At 36.1% G+C, this 16905-nt stretch overlaps 1 protein-coding gene across 1 annotated transcript in view; it reads left to right on the top strand.

The window, feature by feature from the left end:
* Positions 1–16905, top strand: part of CCDC175 (coiled-coil domain containing 175) — a 75181-nt gene that overhangs the window by 26945 nt on the left and 31331 nt on the right. Inside the window, exons 7-11 of the mRNA XM_029239393.1 lie at positions 26–135; positions 3648–3729; positions 11710–11846; positions 14028–14138; positions 14976–15047. Of these exons, the coding sequence (XP_029095226.1) occupies positions 26–135; positions 3648–3729; positions 11710–11846; positions 14028–14138; positions 14976–15047 (512 nt within the window). The remainder of the gene's footprint in view (positions 1–25; positions 136–3647; positions 3730–11709; positions 11847–14027; positions 14139–14975; positions 15048–16905) is intronic.

Raw genomic sequence — 16905 nt, 5'->3', positions numbered from 1 at the left:
CCCAATTTTACTGAATTTTCAACAGGTTCTTAGTGATCACAATTTAGAGATATCACAACTACAAGAATCAATAAGACATTGGGAACAACAGGTTGAAGACGTGAAGAAATCCTGTAAGATCCTGGAGGATAAAATGTAAGTATAATACTTTATCTTTACAGAAGCACTTCTAGATGTTATGTTCCTTTCATTAAAAAAAAATTTATTTAATAGTAGATGAAAATTATTCTCTTATTTTACTAAAAGTTGTGTGATTGTCAGCTTTATAGAATCACCTCTTCATTTTGAAATTAAACAGTCTTTCAGATGATCAAGAGAAAAAAATTGAGGATGATGTGGTTAGTTTAGGAAAAGGGAGGGAATTTGGGGTGTGTACTATCCTTATTTCAGTTCCTTACTCCCTACAAATACGCTCCTGGAGGAAGGCACTGCCATAGGGCTACAACTCACCTAACCATGCTGCTACAGTTGTTGTTCTTAGTCAAGGGGGACTTGCAGCACTTATTGAGAAAATACAGGGAAGCCTCAAGGCAAAAACTTTTACCATGGAACTGAAACCAGAAACATAAGGAAATATTCCATCTGTCTCAAGGCCTAGTGTTTGCTTCCTTCTGCGATTCTCTCTTTATCTACATGCTGTGTTCTCTTCCTGGTGAGTCCGTGGCTAAGCATGGCCATTCCAAACCCTCTGAGTTTACCTGTCACAGATCCATCTATCTTTAGAGATTGACCAACAGATTCTCTCCCAGGAGAATTCCCAGATTTCCAATCAAAAGCTGTTTGGCTCAGCTCTGGATAGGAAGGTGGGGTCTTTTAATATAAACATGGCTTCTGGGCTTACCCCCAGGGTTTACTGACAGTTTAAAAGACAAATTATGGTCTGAGCAGATTCCGCAAAAGACAAGTAATTCCACATGTGGGATCCTGTTACAATATGGCTCATTTCTACATAGATTTGAATGTATTGGGATTAAAATTATGTCTTCTAAAATAAGAACTGCACAGCACAATTCTACTCTATCATCAACAGTCCATAAAATATGCAATAATCCTTATACTCAGTACCAGATTTAAAATTGGAAAGCTCAAGTAATACAACAATTAAAAATTAGAATAAAAAATCTTTTTCTTTGAAAGTGATTCGATAATTTTAGTTGATATCTATTTCTTAAAAACTAGGCAAAGAATCATAGTGGAAAATATAGATTAGCTCTTATTTCTAGGAATTATGATTAAAAGCCTTGAAACACTGATAAAGTTTTATTTATAAGCAGACTTCATGTTAGCTAACTGGTTTTAAATGTATGTTCAAGATAAAAATGGGGATTCATTGATCTTTCATTTTGAATGGCTCATCTTTTTTTTTTTTCAGTCCCAGCCTTTCAAGGGTTTTCATGTGGAATCTCACTGAGGAAAAGTTCTTTTGATTAATTTGGTGATTGAGGATATAAGTTTCCCCCCCCTTTTATTAATAAAACTTTACTTTTTCTTCTTTATAACTTGGCAAATTAAAAGAAAATTCTCTGTATTTTTATTTTCTCACTTAGTTCCTTTTCTCTATCTTTGGAGGTAGGGAGAGGCAGCTCAGTTCTTGTTTGGTGGATTTGAAGAATCAAACAGTGTTGTTTTATAATATTCTATAAGATTCTTTAAGAATAAATTATACAAGAAACTAAAATAATTTATATAACTCATCTTCCTATTAATCTATTAGTCTTAATTTCCCCCATCCCACCCACCATGAAATCGTTAACTTGCAAGCTCATTATCTATTTTGAGGTCAAAATATTGAGGGAAAGCAAAAATTACTCAACTCCAAGTTTAAATTCTATATGTGGACAGTTAAGGGTACCTCAAATTCTTCACAGATCCACAGGAGGCATTGCTAGTTTAATCCTTCTTCTTTGCTATTATTGATATCCAGCATGATGTATTTGCATAATAAAGGCAAATCAGTGCCTATCTTTCTAAATTGCTATGACTTTTTTCGTCATTCAGCTGGTTATCAACACGTGGGAAGTGGGGAATTGGAAGCTAAATATTGTATATAAATGACATCCAATTTGTGACCCAAAGTACATACTTGCCATTATAGTGCAAGAGGCTATAAAAATTATAGATGCTTTTTAAAAAGGACTGACATGGTTTCAAAATTGTCAAGGTTACCAAAGATTTTCATCCTGCCAAATTTTAGTAATCTGATCTATTCCTCAAAGTTTTTAAATTCTTTATAGAATTTGACACAGATGTTCACTTCCATCTTCTTGATATACTTTCTTCACTTGGCTTCCCAAACATCACATTCTCTTATTTCATTTACTACACTGCTTCTTCTCAGGACCCTTTACTTGTTCCAGTTCTTCTTTTTGTCTCTAAATTTTGGAGTTCTCAGCCCTTCACTGTTCTCTGTTCTCTACTCGTACTCTCCATATGTGGTTTCATTCAGTCTCATACTTTCTGTACCCCAGTGACTTCCATATCTATATATCCAGCCCTGACCTCTAACTGCATATAGTCTACAGCTTATTTGACCTTTCCACTTGGAGGATATCTCAAATATACATGTCCTAAACAGAATTCTTAATTTCCCATCTCCTTGAAATAGCTCTTTCTTTAGTCTTCCATATCACTATTTACCTAGTTACTCCAGCCAAAAAACTAGGAGTCATCCACCATTCCTGTTTTCCTTACTACCTAACCCTAACCCAGCTAACCAACTAACCTAACCCTAACCCAACTCTAACTCCAGCCAAATCCAAAGCATGTCCTGTTGCCTTCATCTTTAAAATATATCCTGAGTCCAGCTGTTTCTCACCAGCTTCACCACTACAACCTTAATCTGAGCCACCATTATCTCTTCTGGACCACTGCCATAGACTTCTACATAGTCTATCTTCCTATACTATTGTCTTTCTCTACTAAGTGGCCAGTCATTTTTACAAGATGTGAATCAGCTCATGTCACTCCTTTCCTTAAAAAATCCTCCCCTGGTTCCCTTCAAAATAAAATCTGAACTTCTACCTTGTCCTCAAGACCCTATATGATCTGGGCTGTGTCTAACTCTCCAGCCTTCTCACACTCCTGTCTTCATCAAATATTCAATACACCAAGCTTGTTCCTATCTCAGGATATTATCACCTGCTGTTCCTTCTATATGAAAAGCTGTTCCTTAAGATCTTCAAATATCTGGCTCCTTCTCATCCTTCAGGTCTTTCACAAGTTATCCCAAGAGGTGTTCCCTAATCACCTGTCTACAGTACCATCCTCACTCTCAGGATTTCTCTATCCTTTACCCTACTTTGTGATCTTTGGAGCATTTAACACTATCTGAAATATATGTATATTTTTTGATAACTTTCTTATATTCTGTCTACTCCACTAGAGTGTAATTTCCATGAGGGTAGAGACTTTGTGCTGTATCTCCCAGAGTGTAGGTGTTCAAAAATTGCTTCTTACATTAATATATAAATAAATGAAATATTAATCCATCAATCCAAAAGAGTAAAAATTTTGTTTATTTTAATGAATTGTAAATAAATATATTGTATAGGGAGATGGAGACTGGAAGTTTCTGATGTCATAAGTAAATGTGGCTTTGCTGGAAAACATGTCCTAATAGGAATTTATTTGGCTTCCTTTGTTCATAGGCTTTTCTTTAGGAATAACAAGGAAAAACTGGATGATGCATCTAATTTTGAAAAAAATGAATTATTGCTGAAGATAAAACAGGTAGGAAGACAGAAATGATGGCTTTAAGATTATAATTAATTTTTAGTTAACATTTTAAGTATATGTGAAAAATGTGAAATTTTCCAAAAGTAGCATTTTCATTAACTAATAATATTCATGATCATTCACAGTAATTGATTTAAAGATTTGATCAGAAAACTGGAAGAGAATAGTGAAAATCACCTAACCTGAGCAGAAAAAAGAATTTTTAAAAAATGAGGATAGTTTAAGAGACCTCTGGGACAACATCAGTGTATTAATATTCACATTATAGGGGTCCCAGAAAGAAGAGAGAGAGAAAGGGGCAGAGAACATAATTGAAGAAATAGTAGCTGAAAACTTCCCTAACCTGAGAAAGAAAACAGATATCTAAGTCCAAGAAGCATAGAGATTCCCAAACAAGATGAACCCAAAGAGGACCACACCAAGACACATTGTAATTAAAATGGAAAAAATTAAAGATAAAGAATCTTAAAAGCAGCAAAGGAAAGGTGACTGGCTGTGTACAAGGGAACTCCAATAAAATTATCAGCTGACTTTTTAGCAGAAACTTCTTAGGTCAGAAAAAAGTGGCATGATATATTTAAAGTGATGAAAAGAAAAAAACCTACAACTAATACTCTACCTGGCAAGGCTATCATTCAGATTTCAATGAGAGATAAAGAGTTTTACAGACAAGCAAAAGCTAAAAGAGTTCAGTAGTACTAAACCTACTTTACAAGAAACATAAAAGGGACTTCTCTAAATGGAAAAGAAAAGACCACAACTAGAAATATGAAAATTATGAAAGGAAAAATCTCATTGGTAAAGGCAAACATAGAGTAAAGGTCAACCACTTATAAAAGCTAGTGGGAATGTCAAAAGACAAAAGTAGTAAAATCATCTATATCCACAATAAGTAGTTAAGGGATACAAAAAACAAAAAGATGGACAATGTGATATCAAAAACATTAAATGTGGTGGGGGCGCATAAAAATGCAGGGTTGTTAGAATGTGTTCAAACTTAAGATCATCAACTTAATCACATATATATAAAAGTTGTTATATATATACTTCATGGTAACTCCAGACCAAAAATTTATAATAGATGCACACAAATAAGAGAGAAATGAATCCAAACATAACAGTAAAGATAGTAATCAAATCACAAAGGAAGAGAACAAAAGAAGAAGAAATGAACAAAAAAGAACTACCAAAACAACCAGAAAACAGCCAACAAAATGTTAATAAGTACGTATCTATTAATAATTGCTTTAAATGTAAATGGACTAAATACTCCAATCAAAAGACATAGAGTGGCTGACAGATTTAAAAAAAGAAAAACTCTCTATATTTGCTGTCTATAAGGGACTAGCTTCAGATCTAAGACACACACAGACTGAAAGGGCATGAAACAGGTGTTCAGTGCAAATGGAAACAAAAAGAAAGTGGGGATAGCAATGCTTATGTCAGACAAATAGACTTTAGAGCAAAGACTGTAACGAGAGACAAAGAAGGATATTATAGACTGAGAAATGGATCAATCCAACAAGAAATAACAATTGTAAACATATATGCACCCAACATAGAAGCACCTAAATACAAAAAGCAAATATTAACAAATATAAAGGGTGAAATTGACGGTAACATAATAATAGTAGGGGATTTTAACACCTCACTTACATCAATGGACAGATCATCCAGACAGAATATCAATAAGGAAACAATGGCTTTAAGTGACACATTAGACCAATGGAATCAACAGATATATATAGAGAGAGCATTCCTTCCAAAAGCAGCAGAATACACATTATTTTCAAGTGCACATGGAACATTCTCTAAGGTAGATCATATGCTAGGACACAAACAAGAGTCTACAAGTTTAAGAAATTGAAATCATATCAAGCATCTTTTCTGACCACAGTGTATAAGACTAGAAATCAACTACCAAAACCAAACCAAAACAAAACCCTGCAAAAAACACAAACACATGGAAGCTAAACAATATGCTACTAAACAACCAATGGGTCACTGAAGAAATCAGAGAGGAAATTTAAAAATACCTGGAGACAAATGAAAATGGAAACACAATGATTCAAAATATACGGGACACAGCAAAAACAGTTCTAAGAGGGAAGTTTATAGTGATACAGGCCTACTTCAGAAAGAAGGAAGATCTCAAACAACCTAACCTTACATCTAAAGGAACTAGAAAAATAAGAACAAACAAAACAAAGTAAGAGGAAAAAAATAATAAGGACCAGAGCAGAAATAAATGAAATAGACACTTAAAAATAAAACAATAGAAAAGATCAATGAAACTAAGAGATTGTTCTTTGAAAAGATAAGCAAAATTGATAAACTTTTATTTAGACTAATCAAGAAGAAAAGAGAGAGGGTCCAAATCAATAAAATCACAAGTGAAGTTCCAACCTACACCACAGGAATACAAAGGATCATAAGAGATTACTACAAACAATAATATGTCAATAAAATGGAAAACCTAGAAGAAGTGAATAAATTCCTAGAAATGTACAATTTCCCAAGACTGAATCAGGAAGAAATATAAAATATGAACAGACCAATTACCAGTAATGAAAATGAATCAGAAAAAAAAAAAAACTTTCAATGAAGAAAGTCCAGGATTGGACAGGTTCACAGGTAAATTCTACCAAACATTTAAAGAAGAGTTAATGCCTATCCTTCTTAAACTCTTCCCCCAAAATTTAAGAACCCGTTTTATGAGTCTAGCATCACCCTGATACCAAAACCGGCCAAAGACACCACAAAAAAGAGAATATTACAGGCCAAAATTACTGATGAGCGTAGTTGCAAAAATCCTCAACAAATATTAACACACTGGGGCTTCCCTGGTGGCACAGTGGTTGAGAGTCTGCCTGCCGATGCAGGGGCCAGGGGTTCGTGCCCTGGTCTGGGAGGATCCAACATGCCGCGGAGCGGCTGGGCCCATGCGCCATGGCCACTGAGCCCGCACATCCGGAGCCTGTGCTTTGTAACGGGAGAGGCCACCACAGTGAGAGGCCCACGTACCGCAAAAAAATATATATATATATATTAGCACACTGAATTCAATAATACATTAACAGGATCATACACTATGCTCAAGCAAGATTTATCCCAGGGATGTAAGGATAGTTCAGTATCTGCAAATCAATCAATGTGATATACCACTTTAATAAATTGAAAATAAAAATCATATGATTGGGACTTCCCGGGTGGTGCAGTGGTTAAGAATCCGCCTGCCAATGCAGGGGACATGGGTTCAAGGCCTGGTCTGGGAAAATCCCACATGCCACAGAGCAACTAAGCCAATGTGCCACAACTACTGAGCCTGCGCTCTAGAGCCTGCAAGCCACAACTACTGAGGCCACGTGCCACAACTACTGAAGCCTGAGTGCCTAGAGCCTGTGCTCCACAACAAGAGAAGCCAGTGCAATGAGAAGCCTGTGCACTGTAATGAAGAGTAGCGCCCGCTCGCCACAACTAGAGAAAGCCCACACACAGCAACAAAGACCCAGTGCAGCCAAAAATAAATAAATAAACAATAAATAAATAAATAATTTTTAAAATCATATGATTATTTTGATAGATCAGAAAAAGCTTTTGACAAAATTCAGCACCCATTTATTAAAAAAAACTCAAAGTGGGTGTAGAGGGAACATACCTCAACATAATAGAGGCCATATACAACAAGCTTATAGCTAAAATCATACTCAAAGGTCAAAAGTTGAAAGTGTTTCTTCTACAATCAAGAACAGGATAAAGCTGCCCACTGTCACCCCTTTTATTCAACATAGTATTAGAAATCCTAGCCACAGTCTTTTTCAGACAAGAAAAATAATCCAAGTGGAAAAGGAAGAAGTAAAACTGTCAATGTTTACAGATGACATGATACTATACATAGAAAATCCCAAAGCCACCACCAAAACAAAAAACCACTAGAGCTCATCAGTGAATTCAGTAAAGTTGCAGCATACAAAATTAATATACAGAAATCTGTTGCATTTCTATACACCAATGACAAACTATCAGAAAGAGGAATTAAGGAAACAATTCCATTTATAATTGATTCAAAAGAATAAAATATCTAAGAATAAATCTAACTAAGGAGGTAAAAGACCTGTACTTGGAAAACTATAAGACAGTAATGAAAAAATTGAATATGACACAAATGGAAAGATATATATTTTACCATTGGGAGAATTAAAATTGTTGAAATAACCATATTCCCCAAGACAATCTACAGATTCAATCCAATCCCTATTAAAATTCCAGTGATATTTTTCACAAAATTGGAACAAATAATTCTAAAATTTTTACCAAAACACAAAATACCCTGAATAGCCAAAACAATCTTGAGGAAGAAGAACAAAGCTGGAGGTATTACACTTTCTGATTTCAAACTATACTACAAAGCTACAGTAATGAAAATGGAATGGTACTGGCACAGAAACAGACACATAGATCATGGAACAGACTAGAGAGCACAGAACTAAACCTGCATATATAGTTTATTAATCTATGACAAAGAAGGCAAGAATATACAATGGGGAAAAGATAGCCTTTCTAATAAATAATGTTGGGAAAACTGGATAGCTACATGCAAAAGAATCAAATTGGACTACTTCCTCACATCATATACAAAAATCAACTCAAAATGGGTTAAAGACTTAGATATAAAACCTGAAATCATAAAACTCATAGAAGAAAACATAGGCAGTACACTCTTTGACAACAGTCTTAGTGATTTTTATTGGGTATGTCTCCTCAGGCAATAGAAACAAAAGCAAAAATAAACAAATGGGACTACATCAAACTAAAAGGCTTTTGCACAGTAAAGAAAACTATTAACAAAACGAAAAGACAGCCTACTGAATGGGAGAAAATATTGGCAAACAATATATCTGACATGGGGTTAATATTCAAAATATGCAAAGAACTCATACAACTCAACATCTAAAAAACAACCTGATTAAACAATGGGCAGAGGATCTGAATACACATATTTCCAAAGACATACAGGTGGCAAACAAGCACATGAAAAGATTCTCAGCATCACCAATCATCAAGGAAATGCAAATCAAAACCACAATGAGATATCACCTCACACCTGTCAGAATGGCTATCGTCAAAAAGACCACAAATAAGTGTTGGATGAAAACTGAACTCTTCCTGACATCCAATCTTAATTCTCATGAGTTATAGGAGGCAAGTTCAACAATGACACAAAATTCTATTCTAACTTTAACTTTTATTATGAAATATTACCCATATACAGAACAGAATATTTACTGTAAGTGTACAGTCTTCATGTACATATCTATCTTTTGATAAATGTAGTTTATTAATTTTAATGAAGTATAGTTTATCAATCTTTTCCTTTTTGGCTTATGCTTTTCATGTCCTATGTCTTGAGGATATTCTCCTACGTGATCTTGTAGAAGCTTTAGTGTTTGCTTTTTCACGTTAAGTACTGCAAGCCGTCTGGAATGTGTGTGTGTGTGTGTGTGTTCTGTGAAATGGTAGTCCAGATTCATACTTTCACATAAGATTGTCCAATTAACTAGCACTGTTAAATGAAAAGATAGTACTTTCCTCCACTATATTTCAGTGGCACTTTTGTCATAAATCAACTGTGGATCATAAATATATTATAAATATATGTGTGAATCTGTAGCATCTATTTTATTCATTTGGACTTAATCTCTTCTCACATTAAAACCATGCACTCTTAATTAGTAGCTTTAAAATAAGCCTTTATAGTTAGTAGTAAAAATCCTTTAACTTTGTTCTTCTACAAGATTGCTTCCATTATTCTTGGCCCTTTGCATTTCAGTCTGTCAAGTCCTGCCCAAAAGCCTGTTTGGATTTTGATTGGGGTTGAATTAAATCTATAGATCAATTTGGGGAGGATTTTATGTTTTAACAATATTGAAGTTTCCAATCCATGAACACAGCATGTCTTTCATTTATCTTAGGTCTTTTTTGTTCCCTTTGACCTAGTTATTCAATTTCACTATGATATGTCCAAGTTTTTATTTATACTGCTTGGGATTTATTGGGCATCTTAAATCTGTGAGTTGCTGTATTTTGTAAGTTCTGCAAAATTCTTAGCCATTATCTGTTCACATATTTCTTTTGTCCCATGCTTTTTCCTGTTTTTCTGAGACTCCAGTTATATGAACACACTTATGTGTACTAATAAAATATCCTGTCTGTATCTTACTCGCTCTTCTCTATTTTCTACTTTTTGTCTACCCCTGCTGCATTCTGGGCAGAATGGTCTTATTTCAATTCTTAATTTTGGTTGTTGTATTTTTCAACTGGTAATTTTCAAATCTGCTTTGTTGCTCTTTATTTTTTCCAATTCCTTGCCATATTTTTCAAGCATGTCTAGTATTCTTTGATCATAATAAATACAGTATTTTTATATTTCAGTGTCTATTTCCAATACCTGGTATTTTTGTAGGACTGGTTCTGTCATCTATTGTTTCTGCCAATTTTTGTTCATGCTGTCTTGTTTCCTTCTGTTGGAAAACTGTACACTGGACATTGTACTTCAAAAAAGGTGTTTGTAGAAACAATTTGAGGCCTAGGATGACAGTGTATTTCTCAGGAACAGATTTCATTCACTTCTGTCAGATACCTGGGATGTTAACAGTCCCAAACCTCCTTAATCCACCTTTAGGTTCCCTGGTGATCTAAGCCAGGCTGGACCATAGCTTGTTAGCTTCTAATTCACTCTTCTTCAGAGGGTGAAGCTCTCTGGAATCCCAGACTAATGTGGCAGGAGGTTTATAAGGCGTAACACCTGGATAAGCTCTAAGTGTTGACTTTTGTCCCCCTTGTCATGTAAGAGAACCAAATCTCAGATTCCAAGTGGCTTCTTCTATATCAGTAAATGTCCTCAGAGTAAAAGGAGTTTTCAATGCTAGGTTTACCAGTCTGGATTCTTGCTTTCTTGTAGAATTAGGCTTACTAATTCCTCATTATCTTGTTAGTTCTGCAACACTTTTTTAAAAATAAATTTATTTATTTTATTTATTTATTTTTGGCTACGTTGGGTCTTTGTTGCTATGCGCAGGCTTTCTCTAGTTCTGGCGAGTGAGGGCTACTCTTCATTGTGGTGCGCAGGCTTCTCATTGCAGTGGCTTCTCTTGTTGCGGAGCACGGGCTTTAGGCACACGGGCTTCAGTAGTTGTGGAAGGTGGGCTCAGTAGTTGTGGCTCGTGGGCTCTAGAGTGCAGGCTCAGTAGTTGTGGCGCAAGGGCTTGGTTGCTCTGCGGCGTGTGGGATCTTCCCGGACCAGGGCTCAAACTCATGTTCCCTGCATTGGCAGGCGGATTCTTAACCATTGCACCACCAGGGAAGCCCCTCTGCAACACTTTTAAGAACTTTTTTCATCCATCTATTTTAGTGATCCTTAGCCCACCATTCCTACCCAACCTAATTTTCTTACCTCATTTGAAGCAATTCAGTAGAGACATCCAAGCACAAAGTTCTCACCTCATTCAGAACACTAATGGGTACTATGTTTTGTCCTTGAATAGAAATATTTAACAAAAGTTAAGCATGATATCCAGTCAAAGAGGTTTTGAACAAGAGTTCCTATGGATGTTACATTTTCTTTTCCCTGGTGTAGTTTATCTTCTGGGAAAAGGACATACAGATCTTGTTGAATGATCCCAGTTTATTAATCCCAATTCTTATTTTAATATCAATTATTACTTTATGGTTTACTACTTTACTATGGTTTATTACTTTACTTTATGGCATCAGTGTTTACTACGTTTCTACACATTTGTCATAATTTATAGAAGAGGCCCCAAAATGTACAGTTACATATTTGATATAGAATTAGATCACTCAACATTTAAGGCATAGTCATTGTATGTTAAATAATATACCCAGTGTTCTAGAGAGTTGCCCACCAAAAGAGCCGTGAAACAAATCCTCTACTTCAATTCCTTTTTTTTCTAGATGGCTGAAAAGCTACACAAATGTCATTTCGAGAACAAAGATCTACGAGAGAAACTGCATACTGTTTCAAGACAATATAAGATTGTCCTAAATGAGGAGGATAAAGTTTTTATGCAGAAACAGAAAATTTATTCTGAGTATGTTTCTATCCATAATCCATACATGACTCAACATGCTTTAGTTATGGGTTACTTCTCCACTTAAGCTTATCCTAGTTTAAAATCTATTGATAACAATGAAGTGTTCTTTACCCAATTGTAAATACACTCCTAATGCGCCTCTATATATACTGAATAATGCTTTCCTCATATGGGTCAGATCAAATCCATAAACGCCAAATCTATTATTTTTACTTCTAAATCAGATTCTTGAAAGAATAATCATGCTTTTACCCCATGAGACTGCCTAGAGAAACTATGGGATCTACCTTCATCAGAAACTGGCTTTGCACCTACATTTCCTTTCTCAGAAAAAGGTTTTGTCATTGACACAATCCCCTAACCCAGAGACTGGGAAATTATTCAAGGAAACCCCTATCTTTTACTAGGACTCCATTCAAGCACCAAGGCTTGTCAATTCCACCTCCCAACTATTTCTCAAAAATATCCTATCCTCCTCTCCAACTCCACTCTTTTCACCCCTTTTAGCTTCTTTGGTTTGGCTTGCCTCTCATAAGTTCTTCCCACTTTCTGTTTTACCACTCCTAACTTATCCACCTCCCTCTCACCACAATGATCCTTCTGGAACGTCCCTCTGAGGTCATTCCTTTTTATCAGTCACTGCATTGTTGTCAGCTGGGTACAAATCCCTTTGTCCCACTGAACTATGAACAGATCAGAGCAGTTGCTCTGTCTTACTCAGCACTGTATCTTCAGGATCTTGTCCATTGCTTAGCAGGTAGTGGGCTTTCACCAGTGTTTTCCTAATGAGTATTACAGAATAACACCTTGCAAGTTTGAGTTATGTAAGTAGTAATACATTACTACGCTCAAAGTTAAATCACATGGAAGTGTAATTATGGTGTCCAGGCCCACTTATGTGAAGCTGAATTTATGGTCACTGTTGCAGCATTTAGGATGCAGAGAGTTACTGCAGTCATTTTGTATCATCCAATTGAATAGTCTACTAATAGTATTCTTCAGGCAAAAACTTTCCTCAGATCCATACTAAGTTATCAGTTTGAATCACAAAATGTGCTGATGACAAATAATTGTAACAATAAAACATTTACTACTGTTGTTGGTTTTTGTCTTCTTCAGCTTGGGCTACCATAACAAATTACCATAGACCAGGAGGCTTAAACAACAGAAATTGATTTCTCATAGGTCTGGAGGCTGGACATCTGAGATCAGGGTGCCAGCATGGTCAGGTTCTGGTGAGAGCTCTCTTCCTGACTTGCAGATGGCCAACCACCTTCTTGCTATGTCCTCATAGAGGCGAAAGAGAGAGAGAGAGAGAGCGAGAGAGAGAGAGCTGTCTGGTGTCTCTGCTTATGAGGGCACTAATCTCACCATGAGGACTCCATCCTCATGACCTCATATAAATCTAATCACCTCCCAAAGGCCCCATCTTCAAATACTATCTCACTGGGGCCTAGGGCTTCAGCATATAAATTTGTGGGCGGACACAATTCAGTTCATAGCAGTTTTGAAGAAGATGAGACACTTAGATAAAGTACTTCCTGTTACAGGCACATTCCTATCAATGTCTAGAAATTTGAACAAAATCATAAACTTCCCATTATTCTCTCTGTAAGTTAGAGATGAAAAATAACCACTCTTTACAAAATGCCTCATGAGTGCCACCCACTGGCGTTGTCACTTCACATCTCGTTTAATCCTTAAAACCAGTGAGATAGGTACTGTGATCCCCACTTTATGGATGGGGAAACTGAGGCTTATCCACAGGTGAAGTCTCTTTTCAAGGTCACACTACTAGGAAGAGGTAGACCACTATCCAAAGTCGGTCTGATTGATTCCTTCACCTTTTACAAAATAACATAACAGAGCTGATAAATTCATTAAAAGAGACACACCCACTCAGCATGATAAAATACTATAGAATTGTTCTTGTACTTTTATGGTTACTATTGCAGTTAATGTTCCTTTCATGGCTTAGAGATTTTCATAAATTTAGCCACCACTAGCAAAAAGACTTTGTTTCTATTTTTACTAATTTATTTGATAAACAGTTCATGAACTAAACTTTCCAAACTACTTTTTAAATTCTTGTTTGTGGTTGCATATTTTCTTATGCTGAGGAGTTAAAAATGATTATTTCAACCTTAAATATATGATTACTCTGTTTTTTCATGGTAGAAATCAGAAACAACTGGCATTTATATCTCAGAAAGAAAACGTCCTATCAAAAAGAAAAGTAGACATCAAAAATATGGAAGAAGGACTTATCAGACTCAATGAGCTTCATCGGTATGTTTGTTGCCTTTGAAAATTTTAATCTTCATTCCTCTACATTTATCTTTTTAATAAATGGTAGCAACAAATCTATGCCAATTTCTAATATACTATAGAAAAGGAGGTTCATAATTGACTCTCTCTCTTTTACAGTCCAGAAAAGTCATCATCATCGAATCTTTCACTGAAAGGAGAGACAGGCACTGAGTTGTACATAAGCTGTGTTTAATATCTCTGTTACAGCCTTCACATTCCCCTCCATCCCAGATTCACAAGCAAATCTTCCATCCTTAGTTACCACTTATCCCTAATTCAAGAATATTTATTGGCTTTCTAAATTATACATGGCAGCAAATCAGAACTCAGTCTAGAACCCAGAGTTCCTCACCAATTTGTTGACCTTAACCCTTCCTATGTCACAGTGTTACTTCCCTTCATGTCCTCTGTATGCAGCAAGTTTGCCTTAGTCACAAGAGTCCTGACTTGCTGCTCCTTTCCTCTGTTTCTTTGCATATGATGATGTCCTTTCCTTGGTGAGATTGCACCTCCATTCTGGCAATCCATGTTCCTCCCTCTATTAAACATTATCCTCTAATAACCTTTCCTCAACTGCCTCACCAAAATCCGTTCTTCCCTATCCTTGGCTTCAATACTTGCAAAATCAGTTTACACTTGCAAAAATTGTAATTGTCTTTCCATTAGTCTGCCAATAAAATCTGTTGTTTCACAAGGTTTGTTTTGTCTCCCAATTAGATGGTAGCCTTATTGTGCATGTGAATTATACATACAGTCTACTATACATTTTAACAGCTCCCACAAATCCAAAGTCCAATATATTTTTCTTGTTTTTAGAGCAACAAAGGAAGTATATCGGAAACAAATAAAAGTCCTGAACGATAACCTGGAAAGAAAAAATCAGAGATGGTAAAAAAAGAAAATTCATTTATATTATAAGTAGTATATGTTATCTTTTTAAAATTTAATTTTATTTATTTATATTTTTATACAGCAGGTCCTTATTAGTTATGTATTTTATACATATTACTGTATTTATTTCAATCCCAATCTCCTAATTCATCCCACCCCCTGCACGCCCCCTCAGCTTTCCCCCCTTGGTGTCCATACGTTTATTCTTTACATTTGTGTCTCTATTTCTGCCTTGCAAACCAGTTCATCTGTACCGTTTTTCTAGATTTCACATATATATGTTAATATTCAATATTTGTTTTTCTCTTTCTGACTTACTTCACTCTGTATGACAGTCTCTAGGTCCATCCACATCTCTACAAATGACCCAGTTTCGTTCCTTTTTATGACTAAGTAATTTCCATTGTGTATATGTTCCATATCTTCTTTATCCATTTGTCTGTCCATTGTACATATGTACCACATCTTCTTTATCCATTCGTCTGTTGATGGGCATTTAGGCTGCTTCCATGACCTGGCTATTGTAAATAGTGCTTCGATGAACATTGGGGTGCATGTGTCTTTTTGAATTATGGTTTTCTCTAGGTATATGCCCAGTAGTGGGATTGCTGGGTCATATGGTAATTCTATTTTCAGTTTTTTAAGGAACCTCCATACTGTTCTCCATAGTGGCTGTATCAATTTACATTTCCACCAACAGTGCAAGAGGGTTCCCTTTTCTCCACACCCTCTCCAGCATTTGTTGTTTGTAGATTTTCTGATGATGCCCATTCTAACTGGTGTGAGGTGATACCTCATTGTAGTTTTGATTTGCATTTCTCTAATAATTAGTTATGTTGAGCAGCTTTTCATGTGCTTCTTGGCCATCTGTATGTCTTCTTTGGAGAAATGTCTATTTAGGTCGTCTGCCCATTTTTGGATTGGGTTGTGTGTTTCTTTAATATGGAGCTGCATGAGCTGTTTATATAGTTTGGAGATTAATCTTTTGTCCATTGATTCATTTGCAAATATTTTCTCCCATTCTGAGAGTTGCCTTCTTGTCTTGTTTATAGTTTCCTTTGCTGTGCAAAAGCTTTGAAGTTTCATTAGTTCCCATTTGTTTATTTTTGTTTTTATTTCCATTACTCTAGGAGGTGGATCAAAAAAGATCTTGCTGTGATTTATGTCAAAGAGTGTTCTTCCTGGGGCTTCCCTGGTGGCGCAGTGGTTGAGAGTCCGCCTGCCGATGCAGTGGACACGGGTTCGTGCCCCGGTCCGGGAAGATCCCACATGCTGTGGAGCGGCTAGGCCTGTGAGCCATGGCCGCTGAGCCTGCGCGCCTGGAGCCTGTGCTCTACAGTGGGAGAGGCGGCAACAGTGAGAGGCCCACGTACCGCAAAAAAAAAAAAAAGAGTGTTCTTCCTGTTTTCCTCTAAGAGTTTTATAGTGTCCGGTCTTCCATTTAGGTTTTTAAGCCATTTTGAGTTTATTATTGTGTATGGTGTTAGGGAGTGTTATAATTTCATTCTTTCACATGTAGCTGTCCAGTTTTCCCAGCACCACTTATTTAAGAGACTGTCTTTTCTCCATTGTATATCCTTGCCTCCTTTGTCATAGATTAGCTGACCAGGTATTTGGGTTTATCTCTGTGTTTTCTATCCTGTTCCATTGATCTGTATTTCTGTTTTTGTGCCAGTACAATATTGTCTTGATTACTGTAGCTTTGTAGTATAGTCTGAAGACAGGGAGTCTGGTTCCTCCAGCTCCGTTTTTTTCCCTCAGGATCGCTTTGACTATTCAGGGTCTTTTGTGTCGCCATACAAATTTTAAGATTTTTTGTTCTAGTTCTGTAAAAAAAATGCCATTGCTAGTTTGC

This window comes from Monodon monoceros, unplaced genomic scaffold, assembly GCF_005190385.1.
Source record: "Monodon monoceros isolate NGI ecotype Baffin Bay Population unplaced genomic scaffold, NGI_Narwhal_1 Super_Scaffold_21, whole genome shotgun sequence".
NCBI lineage: Eukaryota > Metazoa > Chordata > Mammalia > Artiodactyla > Monodontidae > Monodon > Monodon monoceros.
This window is presented reverse-complemented; position numbering and strand designations above follow the sequence as displayed.